This window comes from Pseudonaja textilis, chromosome 5 (assembly GCF_049901715.1).
Source record: "Pseudonaja textilis isolate UNSWEBS1 chromosome 5, rPseTex1.2, whole genome shotgun sequence".
In the NCBI taxonomy this organism is placed as follows: domain Eukaryota; kingdom Metazoa; phylum Chordata; class Lepidosauria; order Squamata; family Elapidae; genus Pseudonaja; species Pseudonaja textilis.
Genome location: NC_141994.1, coordinates 38,467,399 through 38,487,304, shown reverse-complemented (window position 1 = coordinate 38,487,304; position 19,906 = coordinate 38,467,399). Strand labels below are relative to the sequence as shown.

The window sequence follows — 19,906 nt, the reverse complement described above, 5'->3', positions numbered from 1 at the left end:
GGACCGCCCTAGCAACCAGTGGAACCGGTACAGCAGACCCCGAAGGTTTAACAACACCCCCAGACGAGAGGAAGCTCATCAAACCATCACCATCGGCCACGCTTCATCACTTGACGCTAAAAAGATCCGAGTAGAGGTTACGATTGAAAACAAACCTTGCAACATGGAAGTCGACTCTGGGTCATCACTATCCATGGTATCCTGGAGAACACTCAAACAGCTAATCCCCAACATCCGACGCCAGGACCTCAGCAGTCAGAGACTCATACTGAAAGACTATCAAGGCAACCGGATTCCAGTCGCAGGTACCCGCCATGTGCAGGTCTCGTTCAAGGGACATAAGGCAATTCTACCACTCACCGTCATAGACCGAGACCAGCCAAGTCTATTGGGTCTTCAGTGGTTCGCACCATTAGGAATCAGAATGGCTGGCATCCATCATACTGAAGACAATGACTGGGAGGCGGCTCTTGTCCACGACTTCCGAGAAGTGTTCAACGAAAGCCTAGGCAAGTACAAGGGGTCCCCTATTTCATTTAATCTTCGCCCCGACATAGCACCCATTCGCCTAAAGCCACGCCGAGTTCCCTTTGCTCTTAAATCCAAAATTGACGAGCAACTGGACAAATTAATTGTGCAAGGCATGTTAGAACCTATTGACCACGCCCGATGGGAGACACCAATTGTCACCCCCATAAAGGCTGACAGGTCCATAAGAATCTGCGGTGACTACAAAGCCACCCTCAATCACGCGCTACAGCAGAGCGCCTACCCAGTACCAGTTGTTCAACATCTCCTGCATTCACTTGGGGGTGGCAAAATATTCGCAAAATTAGATCTGGCCCAAGCGTATCAACAGCTGCCAGTGGATCCCGAGACTGCAGAAGCCCAAACTATACTCACACATCGTGGTGCATTCAAATGCAACAGGCTCCAGTTTGGTGTAAGCGTAGCCCCAGGCATCTTTCAAAGCCTGATGGAGAGACTATTACAAGGGATAAAAGGGGTCGTGCCCTAATTTGATGACATATTAATAGCAGCACCCACAAAAAACCAATTAGAAAAATGCCTCAGAACAGTCCTACAGAGGTTCAAAAACGCTGGCCTCAGGTTTAAGAAGGAAAAGTGCCAGCTTTGCACGGAAAGGGTGGAGTTTCTTGGCTACCTCCTTGACAAGCAAGGAATCCACCCCACAGAAAAAAATTGGCAGCTATCAAAAACGCCCCAAGACCCAAAAACAAAACCGACTTCCAAGCCTTCCTGGGACTTATTAACTTTTATAACATCTTCCTACCCCAGAAGGTGACTATTGCTGAGCCCCTTCATAGACTACTCGATAAAAGGGCCAGAATGACGCGATGGTCAGAATTTCTCGCTGCCTATGACTATCAATTAAAGTATCGCCCGGGGAAATTTATTCCCCACACAGATGCATTGAGCCGCTCACCACTACCCGAGCCACAGGAAGACCCAGCTCCCACACTCCCGGTACTTCAAATAGAGACAATGCCATCGCCTCCACTAACGGCTCAAGACATCGTCTTTGAAACCAAAAGAGACTCTTGTTTGGCACGAGTTCTTGGCTGGGTGGAGAGGGGATGGCCAGATTACGACACTAAGGAAATGTTTAAGCCGTTTAAAAACAGACAAACAGAACTTTTTTCACAAAAGGGGTGCGTTTTGTGGGGAGACCGAGTTGTTGTACCAACTAAGTTACAAAAAAGGGTCTTGCAAATGCTACATGATGGACACCCGGGCATCGTGCGTATGAAAGCGCTGGCAAGAAGTTACGCCTGGTGGCCAGGTATGGACAAACAAATCGAAACCTGGGTCGCCTCATGTAACAAATGCCAGGAAAACCACTCAGCTCCACCTAAAGCCCCACCAGCAGAATGGGAAGCACCCAGGGGTCCTTGGTCTCACATTCATATTGACTTTGTGGGACCTACGAGAGGCCACACCTTCTTAATAACTGTAGATGCCTACTCAAACTGGCTTGAGGTCAACAAAATGAAAGCAACCACTACTGAGGCGGTCATTAAAAAACTGAACAGACTCTTCACCACACATGGGTTACCAGATGTCCTGGTCTCTGACAGTGGGCCCCAATTTACTGCCTTAGCCTTTGAACAGTATTTAGCGGAACGGGGCATCCGACACGCACTCACATCGCCGGCTCATCCTGCGGCAAATGGCCGGGCTAAACGAATGGTTCAGTTTACAAAGAAAACCCTGCAGAAAATGGAACAAGGCAACATCCACGACAAAGTCACTAGAATGCTGCTCCTACAACACATCACACCAAACAGCATGACCAACAAGAGCCCAGCTGAACTCCTGATGGCCAGGAAACTCAGATTGCCTCTAGATCGTTTGCACCCTGCCTACACCCCGGAAAAGCCCCTGGGTTCCAGCAGCAAGCACCGTGTTTTCAAGGTAGGAGACCTTGTTTTCGCAAAAAAAATTTCTGCGGATCCCCTTTGGATTCCTGCCCAGGTAACTCAAGTTACGGGCCCCGCTCCTACCGTCTACTCACCACTGATGGCAAACCATGGAAACGCCATATTGACCAACTGCGCTCCAGACTAACCACATCCTCCAACCCTGACCCTAACTTTGACACTAGGGGGGGAGGGGAAGCAGCGAACTCAGAATTAGAACCAACACCTGTTTATTCCGAGCTAACACCAAGATCACCGCACCATGGTTGGCAACACTCACCAGCTGCAGTTGAGACTGGACAGTCGAACGCTTCGCCAAGAAGCAGCAACCAGGCAGGTTCAGCGAGCCCCGGGAGCCATGGTAGTAACAGCGAGGCTTAGGACTCCATCACCCCAGGGGCACCAGAGGAGAGCCCTAACCATGACACCGGTTCACCGTTCCTGTTTGATCCAGCAAGCAGTCCATCTGAATCCTGGTTTGAACAGGGTCAAGCAGAACTTCGTAAGTCAGGCAGACAGGTGCGAAGACCTGCCTACCTGTGAGACTATATTACTCCACCCCTTAAGCGGAACCGAGAGGAGGGGTGTTCTGGACTAGCAGTCTCGTAGCCTGCAAATCTGATTGGCCCACTGAAAGCCGATCGTGATTGGTCGCCATAGACTGATGCGATTGGCCAGTAAATGGGCTGCCGCGATTGGCCCTGCCAAGAGCAGCAAACTCAAATCGCTTTCATTGGCTGCCTAGCCGCAGCCAGCCCTATATAAGGGGCTGCTGCGGCTGGGGTTAGTTGCTCAGATCTGAAGTCACAATAAAGAGCTGTTGTTGCTATCTGAGTCTTGCCTCCTTGTGTCATATTAGGATAGGCAGAGGAGATCACTTGATAATCTGTATAATACAGACTCCCATCATGAAGTTTGTGTATGTTTGCTTCTAAGGTTAGTTATTCAACAGAGGCATCTACATTTTGTAAACTGAGAGTTCAGTGTTGTCCTGCTTTTCAGCACGTCTCCCCTTTTTTTTCCTCTCTTCCCAGTATGAATAGTCTAGTGGACTGAATTAGAAAGATTTACTCTAAGCTGTATGTCATGCAGGATTGCAGAGTCTCTCACTCAACTATAAAGATGAAGGGGTTTTCAATAGTTATGAATATCTGCAGTTATATCACCTTAATGCCAAATGGCTACGCTATTGACTATTGCTGGTTAGCATAACAATTCCATTGCATTAAAATCCTGCTCACCCACTAAACTAGTGCAGAGAGATTGTGCTTCAAAGTTTACAAGATAAAATGAGGACAATTATCATGATTAACCATTTAGAATTAATGTTGAATTCAAGCTAAATCGATACATCCCCATATTCTCTACAAATTAAAATTTGAAATTAATAACAGAATAACAGAGGTGAAAGGGACCTTGGAGGTCTTCTAGTCCAACCACTTCAGACAAATAGTCCAATCTCTTCATAAAAACATCCTGCGTTGGAGCACCCACAGCTTCTGGAAGCAAGTTGTTCCACTAATTAATTGTTCTGTCAGATAATTTCTCCTTAGTTTCTGGGTTGCTTCTCTCTTTGATTATTGTTATTTATCTTAAAACATTGGTACATATATTATCAATGTTGTAAAGCAGTTCCAGATATGTATAACCATCAAGATAAAAGCCAAGTTTACCTCTTATTCTCTTCCTTCTATCTCTTCAGAACCTGTTAATGGATATTGCTTTTGCCCATTAGGCTTCTATTCAAATTAGTCTATTCTACCTTCTTGTGGATAATACACATATACACAGGCTCTGTATGAAATATTAAGTAGTGTATAAAATGGGTGACTCATTCTTATTTCTGGTCATATCATTTCCCTAGTCTTCATTTATCAGCCCATTATCAATTAATTAGTTTTTTTTTCAACAAGAAAAAAATGTCCTGCCTACATAGTCATTAAGGTAAAGATCTAATAATTCCATATTAGAATTCTTAAAGACCGAATCTGAAATATCCATAAGGTTGCTCTCTCTTCTCCAAATAATTAACCATTTCTTCCATCATGCTGCTATAATTTTTTACTTTGACAAGCTCAGTGATTAAAACAACCAATCTCCTTCTTAGAATGTCAGACTTTATTAACTAAATATCTTTATCCCTAGTTTCCTCCAGATTGCATAATTCAATTTATAATTGAAAACCACAATCATTTTAATATTGCCTCAGTATTGCCTCTATTTCAGACAGAGATAGCCTCAGATAGTGAGAAGTTTAGAACTAGCCAGAATATCTGCAAAATGGCATTTGTCTAATTTATATTTTAAAATTATGTTTCAATGGAAGCACCAGCAGCATATTATCCAGCTTTATGAAATGGGTAATGTTGTTACTTCTTAAAATTCTAGAGAGCCTGAGGGATGTTGAAATGACAACTGAAGGTAAAAAAAAAAAGGAAATCCTGTTTTATTTAGGACAGGGCAATTTATGATACCATAAAATTGTAAGGATAGAAGATGACCACGTAAATTGTCTAGTCAATAAAAATTATCATGTGCAGTAATGAATAATTGGTGGGAACAGAGAGTCAAAAAAGTAGTTGAAAATGAACAAATTGAAATATTGTAGAATTTCCAAATACAGACTGATAAAGTCAGATAATAGAATAACAGAGTTGGGAAGGACCTTGGAGGTCTTCTAGTCCAGGGGTCACCAACCTTTTGGACCTCAGGGACCACCAAACTCATAATTTTAAATCCCAGGGGCCATTAACATGAATTTTGACTGATGGTGGCTTGCTGATGTTGGTGTGTGTATGAGAGAGAGGGAGAGATCTGATCTAACCTCTGTCTCTCTTCCCTTACCCCTCTCTCTCTCTGACACACACAGAGAAACACACAAAGGCAGGGGTGGTATTCAAATTTCTTAACAACTGGTTCTGTGCGCATGGCCTAATTTGTGGGTGTGGCTTGGTGGTCATGTGACTGGCTGGGCATGGCTTGTATGTACATATTATAAATATTTATGTAAATATTGAATTTTTTATAAAAAAGAGCAACTTTTACCCAAAAGTAGGCAGGCAGATTGAGTTCCTCACAGAATCATTCAGAGAACTATCTATCTGCAATCGGCTACCTGAGTCTGTCACATAAAATTTGCTTGCAAGCAAACTCAAAATTTGCTAGCAAGCAAACTTACAAAATTAACTCACAATACACCGTGTATGTAAATATTGATTTTTTTTATTATTAAAAAAGAGCAACTTTTACCCAAAATCAGGCAAAGCAGGCAGGCAGATTAAGTTGCTCACAGAATCTTTCAGATCTATCTATCTGCCATCAGCTACCTGAGTCTGTCACCTAAAATTTGTTTGCCGTGAATATGCACTGAATAATAGAAATTTCAGTCCTAAGGAAGACTTGACTCTGCTTAAAAGAAGAGCTGAAGGTCTAAAGATTAGCTAGAAAGCAAGAAATCCAACGATTTCCTGCTTTCTAGCTAATCTAAATCTCCCAGCACAGCAGAATAGCTGATGGTTGGGGGGGTGGGGGAGGAAAAATAGCAACTTGGCAGGCAAGTTTGCCGGGTAAAGAGTGAGTGGGTAGGGAAGGTTCCCGTGGGCCATGTGGGCGGTGCAGCCTTGTGTTCCTGCACAGCCTGGATTAATTGCTTTGGGGGGTGCTCTGGGGGGGGGACATTTCTCTGCGGACCATCAAAATTTTCTTGCAGCCCACCGGTGGGCCATGGCCCACTAGTTGGCAACTACTGTTCTAGTCCAATCCCTTGCTCAAGTAGGAAACCTTATACCATTTCAGACAAATTGTTGTCCAATCTCTTCTTTAAAACCTCCCATTTTTGAGCACCCACAACTTCTGGAGACAAGTAGTTCTACTGGTTTATTGTTCTGTTAGGAAATTTATTAGGTTGGTTCTCTCCTTGATTAGTTTCCATCCTTTGCTTCTTGTCCTGCCTTCAGGTGCTTTGGAGAATAGGTTGACTCCCTCTTCTTTGTGGCAGCTCCTTAGATATTGGGACACTGCTATCAAGTCTTGGCTTACATACCTGATGCTACAGTGGTTAAAAACAAGATAGTGTGGATAATTGATATGTCAATACTAGGAGATAGTAGAATAGAAGACAGAGTATTGGGGAAGATTTATAAATCAAAGTTCAGAGATAATGGCATAAACTGCTAATGGTTATCAACATGCTGGGTTCTATACCAAAAACTCTTGGACAGCACTTAGAAAATATGCCTTTGACAAACTTTCCATCTGTCAGTTGCAAAAGAGCCCATTGCTTGGAGCCACACATAAACTAATACTGATACATTACAATATCCTAGGCTATTAGGAAGAAACTGATGGACACGAAAGCAACACTAGATGAAGAACTGAGAGTTATAACTTCACATTGTTGTGAACAGAGAATAATAATAATAATCTGTCCGCCACCTGCCTTCTAACAACTGTGGATGGCTCACAATAATCAAACAAAATACTACAATAAAGTTGATAAAAGATGGCAAGTGCAGCAGATCAAATGGAATGAAGTGTGAAGTCTCACTTCCCACATCAGTGAAAAGCAGTCTCTTCATAGCTCTTCTGAATACCAGCAGAGTGGAGGACATCTGGATCACTGGGAGAACCTCAGTCCAGAAGGCAGGCACTGCTACAGAGGAAGCACACTTTGGAAGGCTCATAGATGACATTGCTTAATTAAAGAACCTGGAACATGCCAATCTTGTAAGATTGATTTGTCCAGGCAAATGCAATGGGAGAAGGCAGTCCCTCAAGATGATGTATATTATAATCTTTAAATGTTGCTTTCCATGCTGATGGAGAAAGGACAAAAAGAAAGCAAAACCATACTCCTGCACCACAAGCTTCACACAACCTTCCTTTTACACATATGCTTTGACTGAAAAGAGATCCCATGCCAGTGATTTAATTAAGATTCAAACATTCATTGTAGGCTGGGAAGTCTCTCTTCAAATTTGCAGTCTGGGACATTCCTGTTGAACATTAGATGTGTTTGATCATGCTATTTTTCAAGAAACTGTATTCCATTCCAACCCCCCTCAGTTTTCTATTTTTTTCCTCCAGGAGCCAGCATATCAGTATATACTCTGAAGATGTTCAGTTCTCACTGAGGTGCCTTCTTTATAGATCTGTGAATGCTCACCTCTCACATATATTTTATTTATTCCGTGAAAAATTGCTACTGATAGCAAGGTATCTTTGGCAAATGCAGTTACTGGGTAAAACCTAGACAGAAGTGCCTGTGCAAGAGCCAATTTTAACATGACATATGGTTCGAATACTGCAACCAATTCAAGCAGACTGTTTGATCCCATATTCTTGTTTAATTAATGTAGCATGCAGAAGGGGAAGTAGGTAGATGAAATAAGCCTTCCTAATGATCTTAGGTGGTTTCTATGCAATGTCACCTTAATGAGTTTGCTTTTTACTGTATGATTACTGGTTTCTCACAAATGCATTTCCTTGCTTTTCCTGACTTCCCTGTTTTGTTTTTCATCTCTAAGTAGACATCTGTCAAACAACCATGTCTAATATCTGTTTGTACATAATGTCTTATGAATGCCCTTCATTTCTGTACATTTCAGCAAACATATCTTCTATATAGTTCAGTGTTTCTATAAAGGAGTCCACACAGGTATGTAAATAGAAAAAAGGAAGCCTATTTCAAAACAAGCAAACAAAAAGATAGCATGTGCATAGAAGAAAACATGCAATTTAGGGAAATCATAGTGCAAAAAATAACAAATGAAATGCAACGCAAAAGTATAGATTTATTGCATTTTCTCATTCTGATTAATTTATGTAAATTATTTATAGTTCAACTGGTGGAAAACAGCACAGAATTGTTTGCTTGCTTGCTTCATTGATGTACTGATTCATAAATACATTCACTGATTGATTTCATTTCATTTATATCTTGTATTTTTTCAATTAGCTCAATGCTGATTGAATATTACAGGTTGGTGCTCTTCCAGCACCTCATTTTCTTCTGCAAAACACTAGGGGGGGTTGGGGGGAAGGAGGGGAAAGTCACCCAGTAAATTGAACCATGAACCTAGGTTTATTCAGGCCAACTCCAATAATTATAACCAATTCCTTAAGTTGCCTCTGTGTTATATTCTATGTAATTGGTATAGAGTAACATCCAGTCTTTGTAAGCTTTAGTGAAACTAAATTAAATTTGCAATACAGTCCTGTACAAGTATATGCAAAAACATATCCCATTAAGTTCCATGAGAATTACTGTAATGCATATAAGGTGTATGATTAAAGATTGAGCATTCATAGTTTTTGTAACTCTATGTATGCGTGTGTGTGTGTGTATGTCAGAGATGGTATTCAGCTGGTTCGGACTGATTCTGGCATACCTATAATGGAAATTTTGACTGGTTTGTAGAACTGGCAAACACCACCTCTGGCATGCCCCGCCCCACCCCTTCCAGGAGTCCCCACATGCCCCATTTTTGTTCCCAAGGAGCTGCAGGGAGGCTTAATAGGCTCCAAATTGGGCACAGGGTGGGAGGGTGCGGTGCGGCCCTCCATGGCCAATTTTTGCTCCCAGGATGCTGCAGGGAGTCTTACTAGGCTCAAAACGGGGTACAGGGGGCCCTTCAAGGGAGAAGGTAAGCCTTCAAGGGAGGGAGGGAAAGAAGGAAGGAAGAAAAGAAGGAAAGAAAGAAGGGGAAAGAGGAAGGAAGGAAGGAAGGAAGGAAGGAAGGAAGGAAGGAAGGAAGGAAGGAAGGAAGGAAGGAAGGAGAAGGGGAAGGGGAAGGGGAAGGGGAAGGGAAGGGAAGGATAAGTGAATGAGATATGGGGGGAGGGAGGGAGGGAGGGTGGGAGAGAAAAAGGAGAGGAAGGAAGGATCACAAGTCCTGGCATTAGACACAGCTTCAGAGGATGCTTTGAAACAGGACAGCAATCCAGGGCTGGAAGGGACCTTGGAGATCATCTAGTCCAATCCCCTGCTCCAGCAGGAGACCTTATATAATCTTGGTTATTTTGGTGCAAAAACTTCATGCAGTATGAAAAAGAATAAAAAACGGGACTGCTGTGTATTGTTTAATGGACTGCTAAATTGGCAAAATGGACTGCTAAATTGGCCATGCCCATCCAGTCACATGACCACCTAGCCAAGCCCACAGAACCAGTAGTAAAGAAATTTGAATCCCACCACTGGTATGTGTGTGTACATGCGCATGCACACACACACACACACACACACACACACAGTTAATTTCTCCTGAGATTCTTTGCTACCTTTTCTACATAATCTTCCAAGTTATTTTAAAATTCCATGGTTTGGGGGGTTTGCAGGGGGCATATTTTATAATTGAACAGAACAGAACAGAACAAAAAATATTTTTTCAAAGGAAGAAGAAAGGCAAAGGAGCAAACACACAAACACTTCTTGTGTTTGTGAAACACTTCTCAAAGACGTGTGTGAATGTGTATAAATATTCACATGATAGTTCCAATGCATGATGATGATATTTTATTATAATCTAGAATTTACCCAAAGCTACAATTTGTCTTATAAAATATTTTATTTCTTTAACTACAGATCGTCTGTGAAAGAAATGGGCTCCAGTCAACAAGAAATCATAGTCTGGGTTTGCCAGGAAGAGAAGATTGTCAGCGGACTCACTAAACACACAACTTGCATGGAAGTAGTTGAAGCTTTGCTGGAAGAACATCAGACGACATTGGCAGAGAAGAGATTTCTCTTTGGGGAATGTAAAGATTATTGCATTATAGAAAAATGGAGAGGTTCTGAGCGGGTTCTTCCACCTCTCACAAAAATGCTCAGACTCTGGAAAGCCTGGGGGGAAGAGCAACCTAATTTGCACTTTGTCTTGGTCAAGGCAGATGCTTTCCTTCCGTTGCCTTTGTGGAGGACATCTGAAGCCAAGATAGTTCCAAACCTAGAAATGCACATGGATCTGAGTCCAGCAAATTATATGAAGATGTTGTCACTGGACAAGCAAAAGAGAATTCTTAGAAAAACCTTTAAGAAACTGGCAAAAATTAAACAGGAAGGAGTTCTGCAGGAGAGGGACAATATAGAAACACTAATCCATCTCATCCTTTCTCAAGACCATACTATTCACCAACAGATTAACAGAATGAAGGAACTAGATATGGAAATTGAAGAGTGTGAAGCCAAATTCCATCTAAATCAGCTTGAAAGTGATGGAGAAAATTATGTCCAAGAGTCTTATTTAATGTCTTCTTGTAGCAGCTCTGAACAGCTAATGGAAATGCCTTACAACCATCAGCAGGAAAGTTCAAACAAATATGATGGGATTTTACAAGTGGAAGAAGGACTAAGGCACTACAAGTTAATGATTGAAAAGCTCTGTGCTGAAATTGAACAAGAGGTTAAGGAAAGTGAAAAAAATGGAAACATACAGAGAGAAGAAGCATCTAAAGGTGAAGTGGAAAACACTGATCTAGAAAGTGTTAAGAATGAGCTGGAGAGAAGTATGAAAGATGCTCTAAGGATTCATTCTCAGTTGAATTGCATAGAGCAAGAACTAAAATATTGCGACTTGATGCTTCAAAGGAAGGAAAAAGAATATGAACTACTTGTAGAAGAACTTAGTGGTTTGCATGCTAAAGATAAAAATGTATTCAGATATCCAACCAGTGAAGAGGAAATGAAGGACAATGAAACTGGAACCTGTACAAAAAACTTTCCAGGACCAGACCTTCTTCAAAAAATGACAAATTTAGATCTAAATGATACAGACTCTGACACTGGGATCAGTTCTACTCACAGCCAAGACTCAGAGACTGCTATAGGAGACACATTGCTTTGTCCACATAGTTGAAAACAATTATTTTAACTGAGGCAAATGTAATATTTGCACCCTTTAAAAATCACATAGGAAATGTGCCACTTTTAAAAATTCAATCTAGTTCTAATGGGATACATTTCCCTGATTTTTTTTTCATAGAAATAAATCAGGCAAATCATAGAGCCAAATCTTATAAACAGAAAGGAATATACAGTAAAATTATATTCCCTTTTTTTCAGATAATATAGCAAATTCAACTGTTAATCGATTGTGTAGATACAGACTAATTAACCAGACTTGGGAGAGATGGTCAGAAGTTCTCCTTTGTATGCATTATCAGTCCATAGAATTCTATGGGGAATATTGTCTTTTGTTTTTATATACTGATTCACTGCCAATTCAATGCAATGACAATGTGGATATTTTGCGCTGCAAAGTCTAATCTTTGAATGTCTATGATATTTGTGGAAAATGCACTGCATTAGAGCTAGCAGTACAGCAGATTTCTTCTGCTGTCTTTTATTAAATCATAAAACAAAGTTTAACAAAATTGCTATTCCAGTCAAATTTCTAGAGTTGCATATAAGCAATGTTTTATCAAATTTTCAGTATATCATTTGCTACTGTTGCATAAGGTGCAGATTTTAAAAATCAGTTGTTTTCCTAAATATAAATATAAGAGAATGAAGTAAATAAATTTTACAGTGCCATAATATAAATAAGAATCTGATAACTCTTTAACAAGTGAAAACAGTGCTTGATATATTATAGATGAGGCCTACGAAACTAGTAATCCCAGATTACAGCATATGAATGCTTTTTACCTTGGACTAATGTAGCAATACAGTGAGAAAGGCCACAGTAAAAGGCCACTTTCTAAAATGGACAACGAAAGCATTATTTCTATGTTTATTTTTTTTTTCTTTTACATTCTGACTTGATGTTTCACTTTTTGCAAACATCAGCTACCCTATTGTTATTTTTAATGACTGGGACAATTCTCTTCTTTGGATTCCCCCCCACCCCCAAACCTCTGGACATCATAAAGAGATTTTCCCTAAATATTTTTTTGTTATTTGTTTTAAAAAGTGGTTGAATCATTTGGTATTGTGCTGAATACCTTCATGGGAATATTTTTGAGTTCTGTTAACTATTTTGTTCCTACTGGAAATATAGACAAATAGCAGTTACATTATAGTTTTATAATAACTTATTAATATTATAAATATATACAGATAGCCCTTGACTGACAGCCATTCATTTAGTAATGAAAGTTAAAATGGCACAGAAAAAAGTGACTTATGACTGGTCCTCGCACTTACGAAGCGTCCCCATAGTCACGTGATCACAATTTAGGCATTTGGCAACCAACATGCATTCTGGCACCATGGGATCACTGTTTGTGACCATCCCAACTGGTGTCTAACAAGTAAAGTCAATAGGGGAAACCAGATTCACTTAATGACTGCATGATTCAGTTAACAATTGTAGTGATTTGCTTAACAAATATTACAGAAAAATAGTAAAATTGGGCATGATTCACTTAAGAACTGCCTTAGCAGCAAAAATTCTGGTCCCAATTGTGATAATAAGTCGAGGATACCTGTAGATATACATATGTATACAAACGCACAAACACTGTAATTTTCAAATCTCTGTTATTGAAAATATGCTAATCTATATTATTTGAAAACTTTTTGCAGTTCATGTCATATAAAAAAGATAATTATTCATATCTTTGGCAATATTACAAAACAGTTTGCTTGATTCTTTTAAATGCCATTATGTTTTGAATCGGGATTAAATTTATGTTGAATGGAGTTCAGTATTCACTTCAGACTCAATTAACTTCTACCTTTTGCCTTCCATTCATCACTTCAACTTGTATATTCAAGTGTCTTTATATAAAAAGTGTCTGTTTATTGTATATTCAACGTTTACTAATTTATGGGATGCAAGCAGTTAGGACTTCTTCCAGACACACTCCTTCTAAAGATGTAGGATTGACTGAGGTATACCTCCACAGCTCCTATTCATGTATGAATTTATTTTTCTTGCATAGTCCCATAGTTGGGTTAATTCTAATGTGCAATATTTCCTTTTCTTATGAATTTTTTTTACAAAACAAGCAGCTGCATTACATTCTATAGCCCATATGGATATTCATATTCTTTTTATATTAAGCTATATATGTTGGGTGAAAGGTAATCTATAGAAGACCAAGACCTACCTACCTTACAGTACTTATCTGAAAATCAGTAACCATTACATTTGTTTTGAAATTTTCCTGGAAATAACAATAGTGGAGTTATGATGGCTGTGTGTGTTTGTGTGTGTGTGTTGTCCTTTGCCCATTATTGCATCTAGGTTTTTGTTCAAAGTGGGAGTGGGAGAAGCATAAGATTCAGTGGATCTAACAGATATCAAAAATCTACAGGTTGAGGAAGATATTGTGTAGGAAATAGGTGTGATTCAAGTTTTTTTTCCTTACTTCTGCATGAAATGGCTTCAGTTATAACCAGAGCCTATTAAGATAAGCAAAAGCCTAGTTCAATCCTATACCTATTTATTTTAAATTAAGTACTGTGAAATATATTCAAGATTTACTCCTAATGTAACTGTATTTTCAAGTGAGTGGACCTTGTAACCATTGACTTCCCAGATAGATTTCATGTTGCACTAAATGGTTTGCTTTAATCACTTGAAAGTATCTCTACCCCAGCATCCCTTTCACAACACTACAGTTTCAAAATGGTTGTACTTTGGTTTTGATATTTTAAAGGGAAAAATTGTGCCTTACAAGACCTAGGACACCCATTTCACTTGTAGCCTCTCAGGAATGTGCTGAAAAATTTGTTCCACCCTCTAATTTGATATTATATTATTGGCATCTTTGTGTAGCTATGGAGGCCATGTAATTCTTGGTCAGAAGAAAAGTATACAATGATGTTCCAAACAAAGCATGACAAGAAGATATATATCAGAATTAGACCTAACTATGGTGGAAATCCAAGCTGCATTGCACCCTTCTAAAACATGAGAAAAATCAACTGAAATTTTAGATATACTATTATATTATTCTATTTCATTTTCTTGAATACATTTTAATATTCTAAATCATAATGGTTGGATATAATGTCAAACTGTTTAGGATTAGGTGCATAATTCATTTGAAATTTTGCAAACAAATTCATTTTGGTTTGCAAAAATTAGTTTGGAAGATCTTGCTCTGAGAGGTAGAATTACAAAAACTATTTAGTGTACTATTTCACTAAACCTCAGCTTTAATTATCTAATTCTAATTGTTATTATGTCCCACTGAACTCTGTAGGGGTTTATTCTTTTAATAAATTTCCTATTAGTTTAGAGTGGTAATTAACAAGAAATTTTCAGGCCAATGGCTGAAACTGAGTCATAAATCATTTATTTGGTATTGTGGTATTTGTGAAAAACATTCCTTATTGAGTATCATATTTTTCCAAATTAAAAATGTTCAAATTAACATTTTTCAATGTTCAAATTAAAATATTTATAACTTGACAGATTAACTAACAACCACTGTTACTTCTATCAAGAAACTGTTGCAGAATTTAATTAATATTAATTTGTATAGAGATGACCATGGGCAAAACTTATAATTGTTCTCTGTGTGTTCCAAATAAAACAACTCTACCAAATTAAGGTTTCTTCTGACTTACCTTATTCTGACAAGTGAATTGTGCAGACCCATGCAACTGTGCACCTCTTCACCATTTAGCCGTACATTCATTTAGATATTCCACTCCACTTCCCTTGCTCCAAGATTTTTTTGTCCCATCAAAAAAATGAAATCTTTGTTCCATTCAAAAATGAGAGATTTACTTTATTGTCTTTGTTTTATTTGTTTGCTTGTTTACTTTGTCCCTTTCCTCAATTTACTTATGAAGGAATATCAATAGTATCATTATCAAACGCCAGAATGCTTCATAGCTTCCTCTGGTTGTATCATCTTGACCTAGAAATGTACTTGTAGAAATCTGACATGTTAGCCAGAAGAATACTTTTCTATCTGATAATCTCCAGTACATAAACTCATTGCAATATATGAAAACAGAGGGGGGTAGGGTTGTAGTTATGGTCTAATACAAGAGTTCAATCAATTGGGTGTTTAACAAATGAATTTATTTTAAGTGATAAATTCGATAAAATTGTGACAACTGCAATTCTTTGCTATTTTTTGCTTAAGTCCAGCATTTGCCTTGAACTTGAATCAAATGTTCAGAACCAGACCCAATGCTACCAGCATAGTAGCACTAGCAAAGGACTTATTGCACCCACACATAGTACATCTCAATTATATATTTAAAAGGACCTTTACATCTCAATTGTACCTTTAAAATGACACAAAAGGAACCTAGCTAATGTTTAATTGTAACATGGGACAATATTTGTTTGGTACTTGTCAGAAAAGTTCATTTCAATATACTTAGAACAAATGTCAAAAGCCCCAGAAAAGGATGCCATGGAGGTTAATATTGATACAGCCCTTTTTAGCTTGTAAGTTATTGATTGTTTTGCTGGTCCTGGTGGTAAAAAGAAATCAAATGTCAGCAGGGATGGAGATTCTTAATTCTTTTCAAGAACATGTTTCCTTATTCAACCCACAAACTCACCCATCTTGTATGATGAAAGCACCAAATGCATTCCCCACTCCTTCCTTGTTTAAACTCTGGATTTAAAGTCATGCCAGGTGAAAAGTATCATGAACACAAATTAAGCTTTTATTGTTGTTCTAAATATAAGCTGCAGTTGGGAAAGTTCCTTTTAGCAAGAATTCTTAGATCTCAAACGTATCTCTCTGCATCAATGACACAAATGCATGAGATTTCATGAAGTTCTGTGAGATTTTGCTAGGTCTTATTTTTCAGAGCTTCAGTTCTCTTTTTTATGCATATATAATATTATATATTTTATATTATTATCTTAAAACCTTATGGCATACCAAATTCTTTTAATATTCCTGTTAATATTTATATTCCCTTTAATATATCTTCCAAAACCAACACACATCGTCAACAAGAGCCTCAAACTTTAAATTTCCCTTTTGATCTCTACTCCTACAATTCTCCTATCCTGTCTTTTTATTCAATATTTCAAGAACTAAAATAAACAGCTAAGGAGAGAGCAAATATCCTTGTGTTCCTTTCAGTATCTCACAAAATTCTGTTAGTTCTCTATTAACAATTACTTTTGCTTTCTATGAGATACAATTGATCTCACCCATTTCATAAAAATTATCTCCAAATTTCATATTTTCTAAAACTTTAAACAAGATAGTTCAGTTCAAATCATCAAAGGCCTTGGTTGCATGTAAGAAAAATAGTGCCACTTATTTTTCATCATGTTGCTTCAAATATTTCAAAATGTCCAAGAAAATTCTACTACTATCCCTTAATTATCTTTTAGATAAAATTCAGATTGACTTTCATCAAGTTCTTGCAAAATTATTTTAAACCCTTTTAACAACTTTTAATCATTACTAGCTGATAACTTGGTGTTGCCCAGGTATTTATTTATCCCACTCATGTATTATTATACACACACACACAAACATAGGATCCTTTGCTTAAAGAGCTGGAAGAAAGATCAAAGGCGTGTCTTACATCAGAAGCTCGGGGAAAAAAATTCTGGGCCACACAAGAGTTTATCACAGCAATAATATTCAGTAATTGGAACTGCATAGGGGCACACCATTTTTTGCAAGATACATGAGGGAACAAAGCAATGTTCTCATAAAAATAATTAAAACCCACAGAGAGAGAGAGGGAGAGTAACCGTCTTCCACATGCTGTCGGTTTGCATTTTGAAGTAAACATAAAATTCGGGTTTCTTCTAATCATTACTTCAGTTAAGACTGTCCATCGGGAGGAAATCATATAGTATGCAAAAAAAAAAAAGAATAGATCAGTCGGATCCACGTCATTACTGACATTACAAAGAAATACAGAGATTTCATTTCCGACAAAAAAGCCATCTCTTGATTTCTCAAGAACCATCTCAAAATTTAAGAAAGAAAAAGCTCGACTCTGAAGCCCATCCTTCCTGTGCTCCAATCGTCTTCTCTGAATGGTGCAGTGGCAAAATTTTGGTCCTCACAGAAACCTCCTACCTTTCCATTCTCTTTCATTCTCTCGCATGGGGTTTTACCCCCTGCTTTTCAATTTTGTGAGGTTTTGGTGAGGACAGGGAGTTTGTCAACCAGGGCTTGGTGGTTCTTTTTGACAATGGCGATCAGGCCATCTTTGTTACCATTGGAGCCCGTGTAAGTGATCTCCCCAGTTAAGGTGATCATGTATCCACTGAGGGCATTGGGCATGGCATTGCAAAAAATGAAATCACAAAAATGAAACGCCAAGGAAGAATATATCTACAGTGTCAAATCAAAGTAACTTTATTTACAGGGTTTTAAAAGTATAAGTAGAGTATACAAATTATAAAGGAAGCTGTAAATGTAACAGCTTTATCTCTCTTATCCTGTAGTCGGTACTCATGCTGTTGTACTGTAGTAGTTCTATTTCTGTTATCTTTTAGTCAGGCCTCACACTGTTGTACTGTCTCTGAAGTTCTTCTCTTGTGCAGCGTTGCAAGTTTTCTACTCCTCTCCTTGGGAGTTTCTCATCTACGCTGGTGTTTCATTTTTGTAGCCTTTGATTGCACTTGGCCAATCATCTGATGTTTCCTTGAAGATATCTTGGGCTTGGGCTGGTTACCTCAACCACTGTGGTGAGAATTAGAGATCTAATAGCTGTGGCCAACAGCCTTGGAAAAATTCTACAGGGAACAGCCTTTAAGGTGATTGTCTACATTAGCAGGCACCTCCCCCAACAACTTGCTCTCTTTGCTTGAAGCTGAGGGCCCCTTACCAAAGGGAACTGCCTTGTTTTTTGTAAGAACCAATCCCCCTTAATAGAGGGAGCCCCCTTGTGGAGTACTGTGAAGCCATTACCATGGCAACTCCGCTGTGCTGTACAGTAAAAGCCATTTTAAGGCATACATACATACCCTGAAGGGTATTAGGGGTATCTTACTCTTACAGTATTTGTTTCCAGAGGGTAAGTCATCTGTTTACCATGTTTGGTTGAAATTGCTTGAGGTGTTTCAGGGTCATGCTGGAACATCCACACCCACAACCACACATCCATTTTTATATATATAGATTCAGTAATGATATTGGTTGGTAATTTCTTGCTAAAATCAAATTCTGTACTTCTTTAGTATTAATGTAACATTAGCCTCTTTCCAACTGTCCAACATCTCTCCCCCACCCACCTACCCCCTTAAAATAGATTCATTATATTTTGTATGGGCTGTAAGAGATCTTCAAAACAAGAAGCCAGTAAAACAACCCTGATCCCAGAGTTCTCAAGCTCACATAGTTATCATCTATATCTTCTAATTTCTTCTGTTAGCCAAATTAACAGCTAAACTTCCCACAAGAGAATATTATTCAAATGAGCACAAATATACTGCAGCAAACCAGAACACTAGAAAAAGGAAAAAGATTGCCTGTACAACATCTTCCAACAAAATGGATACACACACGATTTTATCAAAGTGCCTGATCACTCAACAACCAACAGATAATGCTACCAAATATCCTAAACTTCTCAAAAACAATCAACAGATATTATAACCACATCACTGTAGCACACAAACTAACTTAAGTGCCTCCAAAACATCTTAAATAAACAAAAAAACCAAATATGCCAAGAAAAATAAATGTCATCTATAATATACAGTGTAATTACTCTAACAGTCCTTTAGTAGGACAAATGGGTGGAAGAGTATCAGAGCGCATCCATGAACACCAGCTAGCAGTTGGAAGTTAATTTCCCCACACTTGGACAGACTTAACTATAAGGAAATCCTGGAAATTAGAGATTCAGACAAACTAGTTATCCATAGTGACATAGAGAAATATCATATTTACATATCATTCAAAAGAGATGATACTATACAAAAGTTAAACAGAAACACCCAAGCACGTCCTTTACAGCAGCCAACACCCAGATAAGCAGGGATTAACAACAGACAAACAATCATGCAGACAATAATAATCAAGGGACTACTAAGGAGAAAACCACATCCTCAACAATACTGACAGGGCAAGCCACTGTATGTAAACAGGGACCAAACTTGACACTCAACACCACTAAGATGTTACAGTATCTAGTTAGGTAATGAGATATCTGCTAGCAGTAACCAAGCTCAGAGAGTACTAGGAATACCACAGGATCTCCAGTATCCTGCAATAAGAGTATCTTTTGCTATCTGCTTAGAGCACAATTCAAATGACTGAAATAAAATTAGTCACTATAATTCATGAATTTTGAAAGCCTTCTGTTAGGTAGACAAGTCATTTAGGACTTTAAAAATTTAATAGTTATATTTTAATTGTGTCTGTAGGAATTGCAGATATATCAGTTCAGGCAACAAGTGATTTCTATAGTTTATACCAGACATGGCCTGTTTGCTTGAATTGCAATTCTGGGACAGTTAAGCTATGTAAGTGTACTACAGTAATTAAGATGAATTGGACAAGGCATGGATAACTGTTTTCAAGTCTGATCAGTTTGGGAAGGTTCACGCATGCCTTAGCTGTATCAA

The 19,906-nt window shown here is 38.6% G+C and overlaps 1 protein-coding gene across 1 annotated transcript in view; it reads left to right on the top strand.

Annotated features, from left to right (window-relative positions):
- RASSF9 (Ras association domain family member 9) overlaps window positions 1-14,937 on the top strand; it is a 35,346-nt gene extending 20,409 nt beyond the window's left edge. Inside the window, exon 2 of the mRNA XM_026699042.2 lies at window positions 10,024-14,937. Coding sequence (XP_026554827.1) covers window positions 10,024-11,293 — 1,270 coding nt within the window. The 3' untranslated portion in view covers window positions 11,294-14,937. The remainder of the gene's footprint in view (window positions 1-10,023) is intronic.
- The last annotated feature ends 4,969 nt before the right edge of the window (window positions 14,938-19,906 follow it).